Source organism: Elephas maximus, chromosome 21 (genome assembly GCF_024166365.1).
Source record: "Elephas maximus indicus isolate mEleMax1 chromosome 21, mEleMax1 primary haplotype, whole genome shotgun sequence".
NCBI lineage: Eukaryota > Metazoa > Chordata > Mammalia > Proboscidea > Elephantidae > Elephas > Elephas maximus.
The window spans coordinates 54,755,617-54,771,113 of record NC_064839.1 but is presented as its reverse complement, the minus strand read 5'-3'; the positions used below and the strand labels follow the sequence as shown (position 1 = coordinate 54,771,113).

Genomic DNA, 15,497 nt, shown 5'->3' with positions numbered 1-15,497 from the left:
TCCAGCAGGTGCCGGCAACTGAGCCGCAGCTCCACCTTTGAGGCGCAGGGCGCAGGCACCACCGCCGTGGCCGCCTCGCTCTCTGAGCGCGCGCTCATGCTGGCTGGCTGGGCGTTGGGCTGGCTAGGAGTGTGGCTCAGCGCTCTAGGGGCCGTTGCCCGCCGGTCCGCGCCGCCGCGCCAGGGAAATGGTGGCCCGGCCAGGCGTGGCCGCGCTTCCAGGCACGCCCGCGGGCGCGGGCACACGTGGCTCCGCGGCCGCCGCGCGCGAGGACTGGAGGGGGGCCGGGGATGGGAACAGAGGAGGGGGCGGAGCAGAGGTGGGGGGTGCCGAGGATGCGGAACAGAAGCAGAAGAGAGAGTGGCCCCAGAGGGGCAGCCAGGAAGGTAGGAGGCCCCTCACAGTCCCCTGGGTTCAAATCCCCGGTGTGGCCACGTACTGGACCCGGGAGCTGGGTCAAGAGGTTTGGGGTCAGGGTCAGGTGCCCTCCCTGACTGTGTGTACTCCCCGCAGGGTCCTTGGAGCCAGAGTCTGCTTCCAGCTTCAGTCTCTGAGTTGCCCCCAGCCTTGGAGTGGGGGATTCCTCCCTCCACAGCCCCTGTGCAAGGCGACGGGACCACAGAGCCCAGCTTCACACCAAAGCCTTGAGCCCCGTCCCAGGGTCTCTTGGACTCCACCTCTGAGCCCCTCCAGATAAGTGATGTGTCACCTCAATCAACAAGCATTAACGGACACCTACTGTATGCTAGGCACCAGGCTGGGATGGGGATAGGGCCATGTCAGGCAGCCCTCACTTTCACAGAGTTTGTACTCTAGGGGTGGGGGTAGACCCTCGTTGCCCTTGGGGTGCCTGGGCTGAGGGTCTGAGTATGACCTCGCCAGGCGGGTGACAGCACCAGGAGACAAGGACCAGGACCGTCCACACCCGCCACTGCCACTGCGCCCTGAGCTTCACTCCTTCTGGACCCCCCAGTCTCGGCAGCGGTAGCAGCACGGAACAGGAGGTATTGGAAAGACAGGAAACCACCTCCCAGCCCATTTTCTTTGCCAATTTCTGCTTAAAAAATAGGGCTTGAACCTGGACAGAAGCCCCGTAGAGTGGGGAAGGGAGGGTTCAATCCAAGGTTAAGGAAACAAGAATGGAGCAGAGACTAGGCCAAGGGCGCGCCGGGCCCTGAGCGCTCAGGTCGCCTGAGGCTCAGTCTGGGCAACCAGGACTCCAGAGAAGAAGATCCTGGGGTCAGAGCACAAGACAGGTGCTGGGCCCAGCTACTAGCGGTCCCCACCGGCCCGACGCTGCGGACAGCGCCCCCTGGTGTTCAAGTGCTGGGAGTGCACTCTGAACGGGACGGAAGGCAAAGCTTCCCTCCCCGCTTGCATTGCGGTTGGTCTTGTAGACCCTGCTTGCAGGAGAGAAAAGGCCTAGCAGTCACTCTGAGGGGGCTGCACTGTAGGACCATGCTGTCTTCCTGCGCAGCAGCTGAAGAGGAGAGGGGTGGGTCAGGAAGCTCTGTGGGTTAAGGGCCTCCGCCAACCCGGGTCTCCCCCAATCCCTCTCGGAAGCTGGCCCAGGCCCCGAAAATTTTAGGAACCAGCTAACAGAGTGCTGACTTCTCTCTGCAAGAACCAGTCTGGAACTGCTCCTGGGCCTTCCAGCCCCTGCTTCCTACCCCAGCGCAGCTCCTGGCCATACATGAGTCCATGCCCTCAGCCCACTAGCCACACTTGTGGCCTGCGGGAGGCTCCAGGGTTTGCAGAGTGCAGGCCCTCCCAGGGCCAGCTGCCCTGGGGCATCTGACCACCTACACCTGAGTGATGTCTCTTGGCCTGAAAGAGCTCTGTGGGGACAATCATGCAAAATTCCTTTGAGGGGCTAGGTGGGGGTGGTCCTAGCTCAGGATCTTCCCCACCAGGGTCCTTGGCAGCCAGCTCTTAGTGACTTTTCCTAGAGGATGATGTCTCCAGGCCCAGCTTCATGACTGGACAGCACCCAGAACTTGTCTCAGCATCACCGATGAAGTCTATTGACATTTATTGTTATTTTCTGGGCCCCATGCTTCCCATGCTAACTGCTGTATAGTATTGAGTCACTAAATCCCCACAACAGCCCATTTTACAGATGAGAACACAGAAGCATTAAAAAGACCAGTATACTAGTTTCCCATGGCTACCGTAACAAATCACTACACATGGGGTGGCTTAAAACAACAGAAATTTATTATCTCATGGGTCTCGAGGGCAGAAGACCAAAATCAAGGTGTCAGCAGGGCTGATTCTCTCTGGACCCTCTGAGGGAGAATCTAACTTCTTTCTCCTGGCTTCTGGTGGCTCCTGGCAATCCTTAGTGTTCCTTGGCTTGTAGTCACATCGTTTCAATCTCTGCCTCTGTCTTCACCATGCTCTGACATGTGTCCATGTGAGAGGCCACCTTCGAGGCGGTGGGTAGGGGGCAGGGTTTGTCATGAGGTCTCTGCTAGCAGCTGAGTTTGCAGGCACCTCGAGGACAGAAAGTGGAGGATTGGAGCACCGTAGACAACAAACAGTGCCCTGGGTGGGTCAGGAGTTCCGGGATAGGAGCAGGGGGGCTACGGAAGGGGCGAGTTTCCACCCTCTCACTGCTGTCAGCAGGTAATGCACAAAGTCCTTGCTGGTGGTATCTCCTCCACCTCTATGACCCGAAAGAAAGTCTGGGAGGAGGGCCCGGTTCTCTTCGCAGCAAAACAGATGACCCCAAAGTGTGGTAGCTAGAAGCAAAGCCATTTTATTGTCTCTTGGGATTTTGTGAGTCAGGACTTTGGCCAGGCTCAGCTGGCGGTTCTCTGCTCCTCATGGCATGGACTGCGGTCTCTGGTGTGCTTGGTCCTGGGCAGGGATAGTGTGGGCACGGGTCGGCTGGGCCGTCACCCTCCCTGTGAGGTATTAGGCCTGTCTGTGTGGTCTCCGTAGCCAGTAGTTGGACAAGAGGCCCAGGGTGGAGCTGCAAGTCTTCTGAGGACTTGCTGTTGGAAGTCCCGGGATGTCACCTCTGCTACTTTCTACGGATCTAGGGAGTCACTAAGTCTGCCCAGGCTCAAGGGAGGAGAGTAGACTCCACCTCTATAGGGAGAAGGGCCTTTTAATCTAAGTCAGAGCACCAGCCCCACTTTTTAGAGCAGGAAACTGAGGCTTAGAGAGAGGAGGTTAGTCTCCTGGAGACACAGAGCTGTGTGGCAGAGCTAGGATCTCAACCCAAGCAGAGCCCATCCTTAACTCAGCCACCCTGTGATGCTGCTTGGGGTAAGAACACCTTTGAGATAGGCCAGCAGGGGCCAGCGAAGAACCCCCAGGTTCCCTTCTCCATCATTGACTGATTCATTCATTCATTCACTCAGTTACTGGTTCATTCATTTGTTCACTTATTCATTCTTTATCTACTCACTCATTCATGGAGTCATTCTTTCATTCACTCACCCATTCATTCATTTACTGATTCATTCATCCACTCACTCACTGATTCATTCATTCACTCACTCAACATTCATTTACTGATTCACTCCCTCATTCATTCATTTACTCACTCATTTACTCGTTGTCTTAGTCATCTAGTGCTGCTATAACAGAAATACCACAAGTGGATGGCTTTAACAAACAAAAATTTATTCTCTCACCGTTTAGGAGGCTAGAAGTCCGAATTCAGGATGCCAGCTACGGGGGAAGGCTTTCTGTCTCTGTTGGCTCTGGGGGAAGGTCCTTGTCATCAATCTTCCCCTGGTCTAGAACTTCTTAGTGAAAGGACCCTGGGTCCAAAGGACACACTCCACTCCTGGCTCTTTTTGCTTGGTGGTGATGAGTGCCCTCTCCTCTCTGCTAAAGTCTCTCTTTTATATCTCAAGAGATTGACTCAAGGTACAACCTAATCCTATAGATTGAGTCCGGCCTCATTAACATAACTACCTCTAATCCTGCCTCATTAATATCATAGAGGTTAGGATTTACAACACACAGGACAATCACATCAGAGCACAAAATGAAGTACAACCACACTATACTGGGAATCATGGCCTAGCCAAGTTGACACACATTTTTAAGGGACACAATTCAATCCATAACATTCATGGGGCTGAGACCTTAATGAACTCTTAGTTGAATGATGGAAGAGGTCAAGGAGCCACATATCTCTGGGCTGAGAAACTGATGCCCTTTGAGGTGAGGGCCAAGGAACACAGAGAGAACAGTGGTGCGGGAGCAGGTTGTGCTGGGTTTTGAAGCATGCATAGGAGTTGGGCATTGGAGAGGACAGAGCCTGAAGGCAAGTCAACAAAGAAGCTACAAAAAGACACTTGGTCAAGATGCCTCATTGTGGCTCATGGAAGCACCTTAACCAGTCATAGGGTTAATTAAACACATTAGGAAGGATCAAATAACAGAGACACTCCAATCTCTCTGGAAATACCAAGGATTTAGAAGTTACCTTCCAGGGACAGGAACATAGGCCAAACTCCATGAATAAAGTTACTTCTCCACTCCGCAAAAGCCCATGTGATATTGTTAATAAAAAACAGATTACAAAACAGGAACAGCATGCATAGTGACCTCATTCAGCACACATTTCCTTGAGCACCTACTATGTGCCAGGCTTGGTCCAAGGCATGGGGCCTCAGCCGTGAGACAGATGGCCTGACCCTGAGCTGACAGTCCAGTAGTGCACACGAATGACAACAAGGAAACAACCTTAATAACTAGCCATAAGGGCTGTGAGGGCCTGAGGCATCTTCTTTTATTAATAAAAACATATTTGCATGGAAAAAAGCTGGCGGGATAAACATCAGAGTGCTAATGGTGTTTATGTCTGGGTGCCTGATTTTTATTTTTACTTGCTTATCTGCATCTTCTAATTTTTCAACAACAAACGTGTGTTATTATTTCCTGCACAACAATGACGACAAGATATACAAAGGGGAAAATCTCATTTCCTGTGTCTGGCCCAGCAGGAAAATGCCAGGAGCTGGGAGCCAGAGGGGACAGGCCTCCTGGCCCCTCTGCCAGCCCCTCCTCTCTGTCCATGGTGGAATCCCACAGCTCGGCTGCCTGTCCTTCCTGCTCAGGCTGCTGCCCTGCCCAGGCATCGCGGATCCCTCTACAGTGGAGCCTGGCTTTTCCTCTGTGATTTCCTCCATTGGTAATGGCTGAGGCATGGCCACCTGGAGCCGACAGACGCTGCGCCGGTGTTTTATTCAGACAGGGGCCAACCCACCAGAGATGGGGCCGAGGAGGGATGTCCTGTCACTGTTGCTGAAGACCCTAGTGGATCATTTAAAATCTCTGGGGCTCAAAGAGACTCAAATTCCCAAACTCTACATTTTCTTCCCTCCCATTCTCCCTTGTTGGAAATACCATCTGTTATTTACCGTGGGTGTGTAAGGTGGCGGCTAGGAGCTGAACCCGTCTGGCTGGGTGTCACCCCACACCCCTACTTACCAGCTGGTAATCCTGGGCCATTGTAGAGGGTTGTATTGTGTCCCCTCAAAATTCATGTCCATCTGTCTTTCAGAATGTGATCTAATTAGGAAATAGTCTTTGCAGGTGTAATTAATTCAGTTAGGATGAGGTCATACTGTAGTAGAACCAAAAAAACCCACCGCCTTGGAGTCAATTCCGATTCATAGCAACCCCATAGGGTTTCCAAGGCTGTAAATCTCTACAGAAGCAGACTACCACATCTTTTTCCCATGGAGCCACTAGTGGTTTTGAACTGCCGACTTTTCAGTTAGCACTCAATCACTTTAGCCACTGCACCATGAGGGCTCATTACTGTAGTAGGGTGGGTCCGAAATCCAATGAGGACACAGAGACACAAAGACGCAGAAGGAAGACAGGGCCCCTCCTAGTCCCCCAATGAAGCGTGAACAGACAGACCATGGGGACATGTTCTGGAGTCCGGCGTCCCCCCAGCATCGTTGAGCTGTGTCCTGTGGCCTCCCTAGACCCACCCTCCCATGGTGCCCCCAAGGGGTCAATGGCAACTGCTGGTCAGGTGCTAGGGGCTTAGACAGGCAACTGGGAGTCCCCATTGTGAACATGCAGCAGTCCTCAGACTGGGGGGCAGGTGGGCGTGAGAGGAGAAGGGGCCAGCCGCCCCCCTATACCATTCTCATCAGCCCAAATTCAGGAATCTAAGCCTTCCCTGTCCCTGCCTGGCACAGTAGGTCCATGTGAAGGTGTAGGATCTTGCGGGTCACTATGCTGCAGTTTTCATGGCTCATAACTGAGGACTATTTGGAAGCACCAGGTGAAGAGCTGGCAAGACAGGCTGCCTTGCTAAATCAGCTCCACCTGCTAATGTGTGACCTTGAGGAAGCTCCATCTCTCACCTGGAAGTGCCACGCTCCTGGCTAGTTGCGAGTGACATACTCAGAATAGGGCCTGGCTTGGGGCAAGCTCCCAGGCTGACGTGCTGGGGGGCAGTGTAGCAAGCCAGGCCCCCCTCCCGCCACACCCGTCTCTGTCCTCGTGTCTTCTTCTGTCCAGGGGACACAGTGCCCACTGCCAATGTGTCCTGGAGACGGCTTTGGCATTGGGAGGGTTTATGAATGGAATCTTACAAGCAGGAGCCACACACACCGCAGGCTGGGTGCTACTTTTTATCCTGCCCTTCCTTCTGAAGAAATGCTGTTGTATCTCAGAACACCTGCAACTTGGCTGGCTCGGATGTATTTCCTGCAGGATCTGATGTTTGTAGAAATCAGGCAGCCAAACCTGGCAGTGCCCACATGGGTGATGCCAACAATGCCAGGTCTGCAGTGGGCAGTTCTTGGATCCCTTGGTCACCTCCTTGATAAATGGCAGTATGCATGAACAGGATAGTCTCGTGTCTGCAAACTCAGATGACAGGAACGTTCCTCTGCCACCACCATCAGCAGGAAGCACTACACGCCCAGCACGTACATACACACAGAGACACCTGGAGACATATGTACACACACAGAGATGCACACGCGTGGTGAGACAGAGAGATACATGCACACACGCACGTGCACAAAGACAGGCATCGTAGAGACACGAGGACACACAGGCACACACAGAAACACGCACAAGTGCACACAGAGACACAGACATGTACAGACACACACAGAGACACACTCTCACACACAGCCCCCCCCATTTGAGATGACGTCCCCATTCTGACTGGGTCATTGAGTCCCTCTCAGCCCCCAGACCTAAAACTTTCTGCCAGCAACAACTTCGTGGATGCTGACAAGCCGTCTCCTTCTTGGCACCCAGCCCCTGGGACAGGTTTAATTGGTGGCATCTGTGGTGCCGGCACCTGCTGCATCTGCTCAGCTGGACCTGGCGTTCAGCTGCTCTGAGCACCCCATGTCTCTGGTGGCCCATTGGCACACTCATCACGTTGCCAATGAGGAAACCACATCTCAGGGCTGCCAGGGCTGGCTGAGGCCACACAGTGAGGGTGGACCTGGACCCCATCTGGACACCCAGCTCCACTTGAACCCAGTGCCTAGACTTCCTTGGCTGCCCAGGCCCTTCAAGCATGTCAGAGTTGAGACCGTGCCTCCCTACCCCACCCTGTTTCATCTCAGTCACTGTGAGGAGCATCTGCCAAGGGGCCGTCAGAGCTGTCAACATGCCTGCCTGGGTACACACCAACAGCACCATCCGGTCCCTATCCCTGGGTTTCCGCTGGCCGTTAGCACCTCTGAGTCTGACTGGTGCTGGCTCCCCAGGTTCTGAGTGACCAGCTCCTGCCCCCACTGGGCCCCAGTACACAGCAGCAATCAGTTCCTGACATCTGTCATCGCATCCAAGCGAAGCTCCCCATGCTGGAAATTCTGGATGGCAGGTGCATAGGAATCCACCCGATGATTCTGTCTTTGTGCATGTTCATAAGTTTCCATAAGTTAGAGAGGAACTCTCTTTCACTGAAATATCGTGACCGGAACCAGTGGTGGTAATGCTGCAGGAAGCGTTTGTCAAAACTCAAATGGACAATTTCATTTGCATGTAAATTATACCTCCATTAAAAAAGGAGTGGAAAAAAGTCACCCCGCCCCCCAGCAGATCCCTGCTGCCATCACTTCCCAGCCCTCAACTCTCCTGATTTCTTTGCACAATTGCTCCATCCCTGGGGACGCTGTGTGCCTCAGAGTGCCCTCAAATTCCAGCTTTCTAAAGATTTTCCCCCCACATTTACATAATATTAGGAGTCCTTGGGTGGTGCAAACAGTCAATGGGCTGCTAACTGAAAGGTTGGAGGTTCGAATCCACCCAGAGGCACCTCAGAAGAAAGGCCTGGTGATCTACTTCAAAAAATCAGCCATTGAAAATTCTGCAGAGCACAGTTCTTACTCTGTAACACATGGGGTCTTTGTGAGGCAACACTCTCCACAGCAACCGGTTTGGGTGCTTTTACATAATATTCAAAAAACGCCCATCGTTGGTAACAAGGATCTCTTTTGCTATGTATTTTTTAAACTTGATGTAAGCTGCAGGGGGCATCTGCAGACATGGCTACACTGCTTCCTGCTCTTGAAGGCTCATGATGCCCAGAACAAGCCAGCCAAGCCCAGCCCCTCTCCAGAGGTGTCTGTCCTGATCCAGGGTTTGGCAGTCTGGACAAGCGAAGACGAAGACGTTCACCAGGGCATGGTTCTCTGCTTAGTGCAGGAGGGGCCAGTTCATGCCACCTGGCCCTGCAAACGGCTCCCAGGCAACTCGGGGGCTTGTGTTTGCTCATGGTTCCATTTGTTGCTTTTACAAGTGGAACACACTGTGCAAATGGGGATGCCACTTGCTTTTTAAAATGCCTCCTGCTTTTTATTTTTACTGTATTCTCATGTTGACAGCTGTTGCCCAGTCAGCTCTCTGGCTCCATGCTGCTGTTTATTTACCCTTTCAGCCACCAAACCAGAAAACCAAACCCATTGCTGTCAAGTCAATTCTGACTCATAGTGACTCTATAGGACAGAGTAGAACTGCCCCATAGTTTCCAAGGAGAGCCTCGCAGATCCGAACCACTGACCCTTTGGTTAGCAGCTGTAGCACTTAGCCACTATGCCACCAGGGTTTCCCCTTCCAGTCACAGGGATATTCAATTCTTCCACCCAACCCGTCCTACCCTTACTCCTGAGACCAGCTTTAAGTCAGGAAAGGGTGGGGTCAGACAAAAGGAATTTTAACCTTTGGCCCCAGCTTCCAGCCCCGCCTAGCCCTGGATGTTTCTCAGGTAAGATATGGTGGTGGTTAGTGGAGGTGAAAGATATAGGGCCAGGGAGGGTGATCTTAGCATCAGAAAGAACTCTGGGGGGGCGGGGGTGGGGTGGGGAGGATGTTCGCTGGGTGGAGAAGCCATCAGTCAGCTACTGTTGCCTACCAAGCTGCCCTATAACTTAGCTGAAACACCAGTATGATCTGTTTTTGTGGCTCAGGAGTCTGGGTGGGGCTCAGCTGGGGTCTCTGGCTCCAAGATCTGCCATCTCAAGACTCCCTTTGGGGAGGACCCACTGTAAGCTCCCCAGATGCAGCTGGCACCCCCAAAGCCCAGAATGGAACCCACAATCCCTGTAAATTCAGATGTGACATGACCTATGCCCAGATCACACACAAGGAGCAGCACACAGGTGCCAAATGCCAAGAGGCGGAATGGCTGGGCTAGCGGGGAGACTGTGGCACAAACCAGGGTACAGGAATGAGTGGTATCCACAGGGTGGTGTCTCAGTGCCCTCACTGATTGGCATGCGTTCTCTCTCTCCCAGTGTGTGGGCTCCTCAGAGGCACTGGAAAGTGCTCCTGGTTGGAGCTTCCTGGACCAGCTTTGATATTCCTTCTGCTATGGGCCTTTCACAATAACCCAGTTTTGATGTCTCTGGCCCCAGGGGCACCACCCCTGGGGATGTTTTTCAAGAGACCAACCTGTCCCTGGCACTGTGGGATCTGATGTGGAAACAGGCTAGGTGACAGAGCCAGGGCTGCAGACCCCTCTCCTGCTGCTTTCTCACCAGCCTGCCACCTGTAAGATGGTGCCAACACCGCTACCTCAACATTCCTGATGGAGAGGGGTATGGAACTGCATGGGACTGATGGCAGAAGGTTAGGTGGACCAGGAGTTCTGTTGGAACCAAAGTCCCTAGCTCCCTGGGGAAAACAGGCAATCCACCCCCAAACTGTGGATATACACATGGGCTGGCCTGCAGAACCTGCCAGTGCCCTTGCCAGTTGCATCCCTCACCCAGAGGTTACTAGTTTTGTTATTTCAGTTTGACCTTCCCAAGGCAGTTCCCCAGGGTGCTTGATGCCAACATGGCTCTGAAGTTCACAGGGAATCCAGAAGAAAAACGGCACCACCAGGAGGCCATTCAGACTATGGCAATGGCCCCGCTCAGGTTTGGGAATTGCTCCCCAAAGCTCTGAGAGCCAAGCCTAGGTTGTGTGGATGTAATTAACAGCCCTCTTTTAGGATATAAAGCCACTTGTAATTTGCTTCAAAATGAGAAAGGAGTTTAGGGAATCGGTGGTGGCAGCTCAGATGACAGGTGCCGGGTCCATGGGACTTACTGTACTACCACCTGACAGGTTCACACCACCAGGCTTGTGGTTCCCCACGTCATTTCCTAGGACCATAGTGACCACACTACTGAGATGGAGGAACAATGACAGGTAGTATCTGAGCACCTCACACATTGTGTGATCCTGCCTGGGACACAAGCTGGCCACCCACACAACCCCCAGTGGCTCCAGTATACCAGCAGCCTTGAGGTCACCCCAAGTCCTTGGATGCCAAGTAGATTAGAAATTACTCTGGTTAAAAAAGTGATGTTACTTAATGACCTCTCCATAAAGCAAGCTGCCGTTCTGCACATCTCCAGGCTGTACCAAAGCCCTTCATCTCCTGCGCAGCCTGGACCCATGGTGCTGAAGCACTGTTCAAGGCCCAGTGCCCAGCTGGCCACTCACACACTGAAGACACCACGTGTTTCACTGCTTTTATTAAAGGTCTCTGACAGAGGTTTACTTTTTCTTCTCCACATCCTGCTCTGCAGCCTCCTTGGCCCTCTTTGCACGGATCCCAAAGAGCCGGGCGTTGGCGCGGGCCATGCGGAGACTGGCAAATGCCTTGAAGTCTTTCTCTTCCTGTGTGATGGCCCGGGCTTTCTCCTTCTTGTAGACCTGAAGGAGAGTGGAGTTGGAGCCATCAGCTGAGCCACCGCACCCCAACAAGTAAGGGCCAAGCTTGCTGGAGTCCGGTGAGGGACACCACGGGGGACCTAAGCAACAACGAGGTGACACTGAGGCTGCCAAGAAAAGGGCTGACAATGACCCTCCACAGGATCTAACGGTTTCCCTGCATTTGTGGGTTTCTGTTTACTAACTGCTTTTAAGAGAATCAAGAATTAAAAACAGAAACTCTGACCACAAGCTAAAGAAACCATCTCAGATCTGTTTGGAGTGTCCTAGCTGGAGGCAAGCATTGCTACACATACAGCAGCAGGACTGACTGAACAAACAAATCTGTCCACTTACATTTCGTATGGGCATCACCGGTCCAGTCAGCTGAGTGGCCAGTTTGAGTTCCTCAGCCTGTTTATTTAAGACAAAAAAGATTCTGGGGCTCAGTCTCCCTGAGGAATCCAGGCTCCCACTACAAGTCAACATGGTATGTGAGCTGTGTGATATCCGTTTTAACCCACAATAGATAAGATACACTCATCTCACCCTGCAAACCAGCGGCCTGGCATGTGAACTGGGGTGCAAGTGAGAGCCAAGTATCTACTTGAGCTCAAAGCCTTTCCCCAACCCAATGCTAGAAACTTCAGAAATAACAGTAACTCCCATACAATAAATGTTATTAACCTTATCCTACAAGGCCTGTCTAAGAATATGTTTCCCACATAAAGCATTTTAGACTGACACGAGCTTCCACTGAAATAAGCAAACTACTCCAAGACAAACAGCTTTTACTGTGACCAAGAAATGGAAAACGATCAGTCAGAAGGGCAGTTGGCCTGGGCAGTTGTACTGCTGAAAATGAGAATTCTACGGGGCCAACTTCACAAGTCACTCAACTCTTGACCACCCACATATGAGGCCCAAATGCCTAAAGTTTGGAAGGTAAAAAAAAACACATTTTCTTCTCATCCCAGCCAGACAAAACACAGATTTCTTTTTATTTGATTTGGATCTCTCTACTGGCCCTGACCAGGCCCCCTGAGCATCCTGTAACACCCTCTTGCTATACTACCCACCCCCCAGTGGTGCCAGTACAGGATACTCACAGAGCTGTCTCCCTTCTTGGGGGCGGAGGGCTTCCGGGGGAAGAGGATGAGCTTGGAGCGGTACTCCTTCAGCCGCTGCACGTTGGCTTGAAGGGACTCGGTGGACTTATTCCGCCTCCGCGGGTCCACGGAGATCCCAATGGTCCGGGCCACCTTTTTGTGGATACCAGCCACCTGCTCCAGAAACAGAAGGTGAAGCTCCACGGGCTCTCAGGCCTCCAGGCCCGCACAGTAGCGCTCGGTCGTCAGATGGAAAAGGGTTCAAATGAGCTTTCATCAAAGCAGTACAGCGATTCCGGAGACTGTCATCACGTGAACGAGCTACCATCACAGATAACTTCATAATGATACAATTTTGTGGACACTCACCCTCAGCTCTTCCAAACTGAAACCCCTGCCAGCTCGGACTTTGGTGTGATAACGGACTGTGGGACACCGAACTATGGGCCGGATAGGTCCGGATGCAGGGCGAGGAGCGATGCGGCGTGCTTTGGCTTGTCGGGCCTTGCGTCTGGTGAGAGAGAAAGCAGGCAACAGTTACCTTCACCTCAGGGAGGCCCTCCCCTCGGTCGAAGCCTGCTATTAACTCCAATCAGTTCCTTCCCAACTCCTGCTTACCATCAACCACATTACTGCAGTGTTAGTACTTCCACCTTAAGACAAAACCCCCAAAAGCTCAAGCAGGGCTCAGCAGAACTCTGAATAAAAAGTCCACGATCATCAGGTGGAAAAGACTTTTCATCAAAGCAGTACAGCGATTCCGGAGAATGTCATCACGTGACCGTGTGCCCCCGGTGCTCGTGCGCCTGGGACCCTCACCTGCGGATCTTCCGCGCTGGCTGGTTGAACCACGTGGCCACACGCCGCTGCCAGTCCTTGTGGAAGTGAGGCTTCAAGATCATGCCATTCCGGCTGGGCGCCATGGCTGCCTATGGCCCTGGGCCCCACGGAGAAGGAGGGACCAGGTTAAGGGCCGGGCTCCTGCCGGACCGGACGCCGCTGCCCACCACCTGGCCGCCCCGCCCGCCGCACCCCCAGGTCTCGGCCGGGGTCTCCTCCCCGGGCTCCCGGCGGTGCCTCCGAAGGCCAGGCCGCGGCCCGACGCCCTCTGCGGCAGACAGGAGCACTTGGTCTGGCCCTCCATGGCCACAGCAGCAGCGGCCCCACACCGATGGCAGTGGATGGAATCGGATGGGGCCCGATGGCGACGCGCTACAGCCCACCTACCTCCTCAAAGCGGAACGGCCGATCAGAAAGGAAGCGGGGGCGCAAAGCACCCTGGGATGTAGTGGGCCTAGCCTATCAGAAGCGCCGAAGCATCCTGACCCATCGCAGCCAAGAGCGACGGAAGTGACGTCACCGCGCGCCCAAGACCCTTTGTAAACATGGCTCCCGCCTCAGTAGCTGGGCATCAGTGCTGGTTCTTGATTGTCCGGCTGGGAAAGCCCAGGAGCGTGGCTGTTTGCCGAGCCGACCTGCTGGGCTTCTGTCGTCGCTTTGCTCTTTGCAGCTGCGGGAACGCCCGACGGCGCTTCAGCCAGTTAGCAATGCGTCGTGCCTGGGACCCTCACCTGCGGATCTTCCGCGCCAGCTGGTTGAACTATGTGGCCACGCGCCGCTGCGAGACCTTCTAGAAGTGGGACTTCAAGATTATGCCATTCCAGGTGGGCGTCATGGGTGCCTATGGCCCTGGTCCCCACGGAGAGGAAGGAGCCAGGCTCCGGACGGACCGGGCGCCGCTGCCCACCATCTGGCCGCCCCGCCCGCCGCGCCCCTACATCTCTGCTCGGGGTCTCCTCCCTGGGCCGCCCCGCCGCTCCTCCGAAGGCCTGCGAATTCGTGCCACTGTCCCCCTGTGTGCGGAACAAAACGGGGCGATTCCTGCATTTGTAAAGTTAATTACGCGAATAAAAGTGCAGCCATCGTAGGAGATAAAGGGAAAAAGTGGCGGTTTGAACTCAGGGAACTCACGGTTAGGATTCTGGGAATTTCACTGTTTTGCATGTTTATGGGACACGGTGGTTGAGGGGCGCAAAGGCAGGCAGGCTTTAAGGAAATGTGGATTCTCGTTGCAGTCTATTTCCCCTCCCATCCATTTGGAACATTCACGGCCCCTTTTTAAAGCAAAATCAATACTTACTAATTACTATACGCTAGGCACGCAGAACAGTACTTACACACTTTAACATTTACTCCTCACATCCACCTCATGTCGTAGGGGCTACTGTTGGCCGTTGACCCCACTTTCCAAATGAGGCAACTTGGCAAAGGTATTAGGTAACTTATCTGAGGCCATGCAACTAGTAGTAAGGGGGACTGGTAGTAAAAATCTAAGTGAGCAATTCCAAAGGCCATACTCTCATTCACTGTGCAAGCTAACTCCCTTTGCAGAGATAAACATCGTGAAAAAATATTAAGTAGCCAGTCACCTGTTCCCAGTCAACATACCCTGTTCATCTGTCCCCCAGGACAAGGCAACATCCAACAGTACACCTTTATATCCCCAAAACTCTTTCTTCCCACCCTCACCCCACTCACAGGCATCTTGCTCGTAAAACTCTATCGGCAGTTGTGACACTCAATGAGATATTTGAAGGCCTGTGTCCTGCACTGAATAAGTTGCTGATAAAGTTTCCTGCTTTATTGAGAAACCTGTGGGTGTTAGAAAACTAAGGTTGAATAACAAGTTTATGATCAGGAAAACGGAACATGTAAAAAGAGCAAAAACGTGCGATAGCTACGACGGTCTGTCAGGCAAATTCATTGAGCCTACATGGAAAGTACAAACCCTGGCTCTGCTGCTTAATAGATGTGTACCCTTATGAAGCCAGGGCCCTATCTGCCTTGCTTGCTGCACAGCACACAGCTGTGAGCAAACGAAATGCCATAAATGGAACCACTTTTTAGTAAACTTTGAAGTGGTATCTATCTGTGAAGTTAGAGTGATGTTTAAGAATATGGTCCATACCACTAAGAACTCGAGAAATAGTTTAAACAGAAGAGAATATTCTTTTATGGTTGGGAGAGGAGTTTTCACTAATTATAGAGTAGATAAGAACTATTTTAGGTGAAGGGAAAGACAACACACAATACAGGAGAGGTCAGCACAACTGGACTAAACCAAAAGCAGTTTCCTGAATAAATTGAGCACTTCGAAGGCCAGCGTAGCAGGGGTCGGGGTTTGGGGACCATGGTTTCAGGGGACATCTAAGTCAATTGGCATAATATCAT

At 52.8% G+C, this 15,497-nt stretch overlaps 1 protein-coding gene and 2 non-coding genes across 3 annotated transcripts; all 3 read right to left on the bottom strand.

The window, feature by feature from the left end:
- Window positions 1-10,962: 10,962 nt before the first annotated feature.
- Window positions 10,963-13,598, bottom strand: RPL13 (ribosomal protein L13). Its single transcript, XM_049864198.1, has 6 exons — window positions 13,494-13,598; window positions 13,086-13,203; window positions 12,636-12,777; window positions 12,267-12,440; window positions 11,515-11,571; window positions 10,963-11,160 (listed from the first exon to the last, which is right to left on the bottom strand). Exons 2-6 carry the CDS (start codon window positions 13,187-13,189, stop codon window positions 11,002-11,004), a joined length of 636 nt encoding a protein of 211 aa, XP_049720155.1. The 5' UTR covers window positions 13,190-13,203; window positions 13,494-13,598; the 3' UTR covers window positions 10,963-11,001.
- Window positions 12,493-12,577, bottom strand: LOC126065227 (small nucleolar RNA MBII-202). Its single transcript, XR_007514774.1, has one exon. It is a non-coding gene; the product is annotated as a small nucleolar RNA MBII-202 (small nucleolar RNA).
- LOC126065229 (small nucleolar RNA MBII-202) lies at window positions 12,968-13,042 on the bottom strand. Its single transcript, XR_007514775.1, has one exon. It is a non-coding gene; the product is annotated as a small nucleolar RNA MBII-202 (small nucleolar RNA).
- Window positions 13,599-15,497: the final 1,899 nt, after the last annotated feature.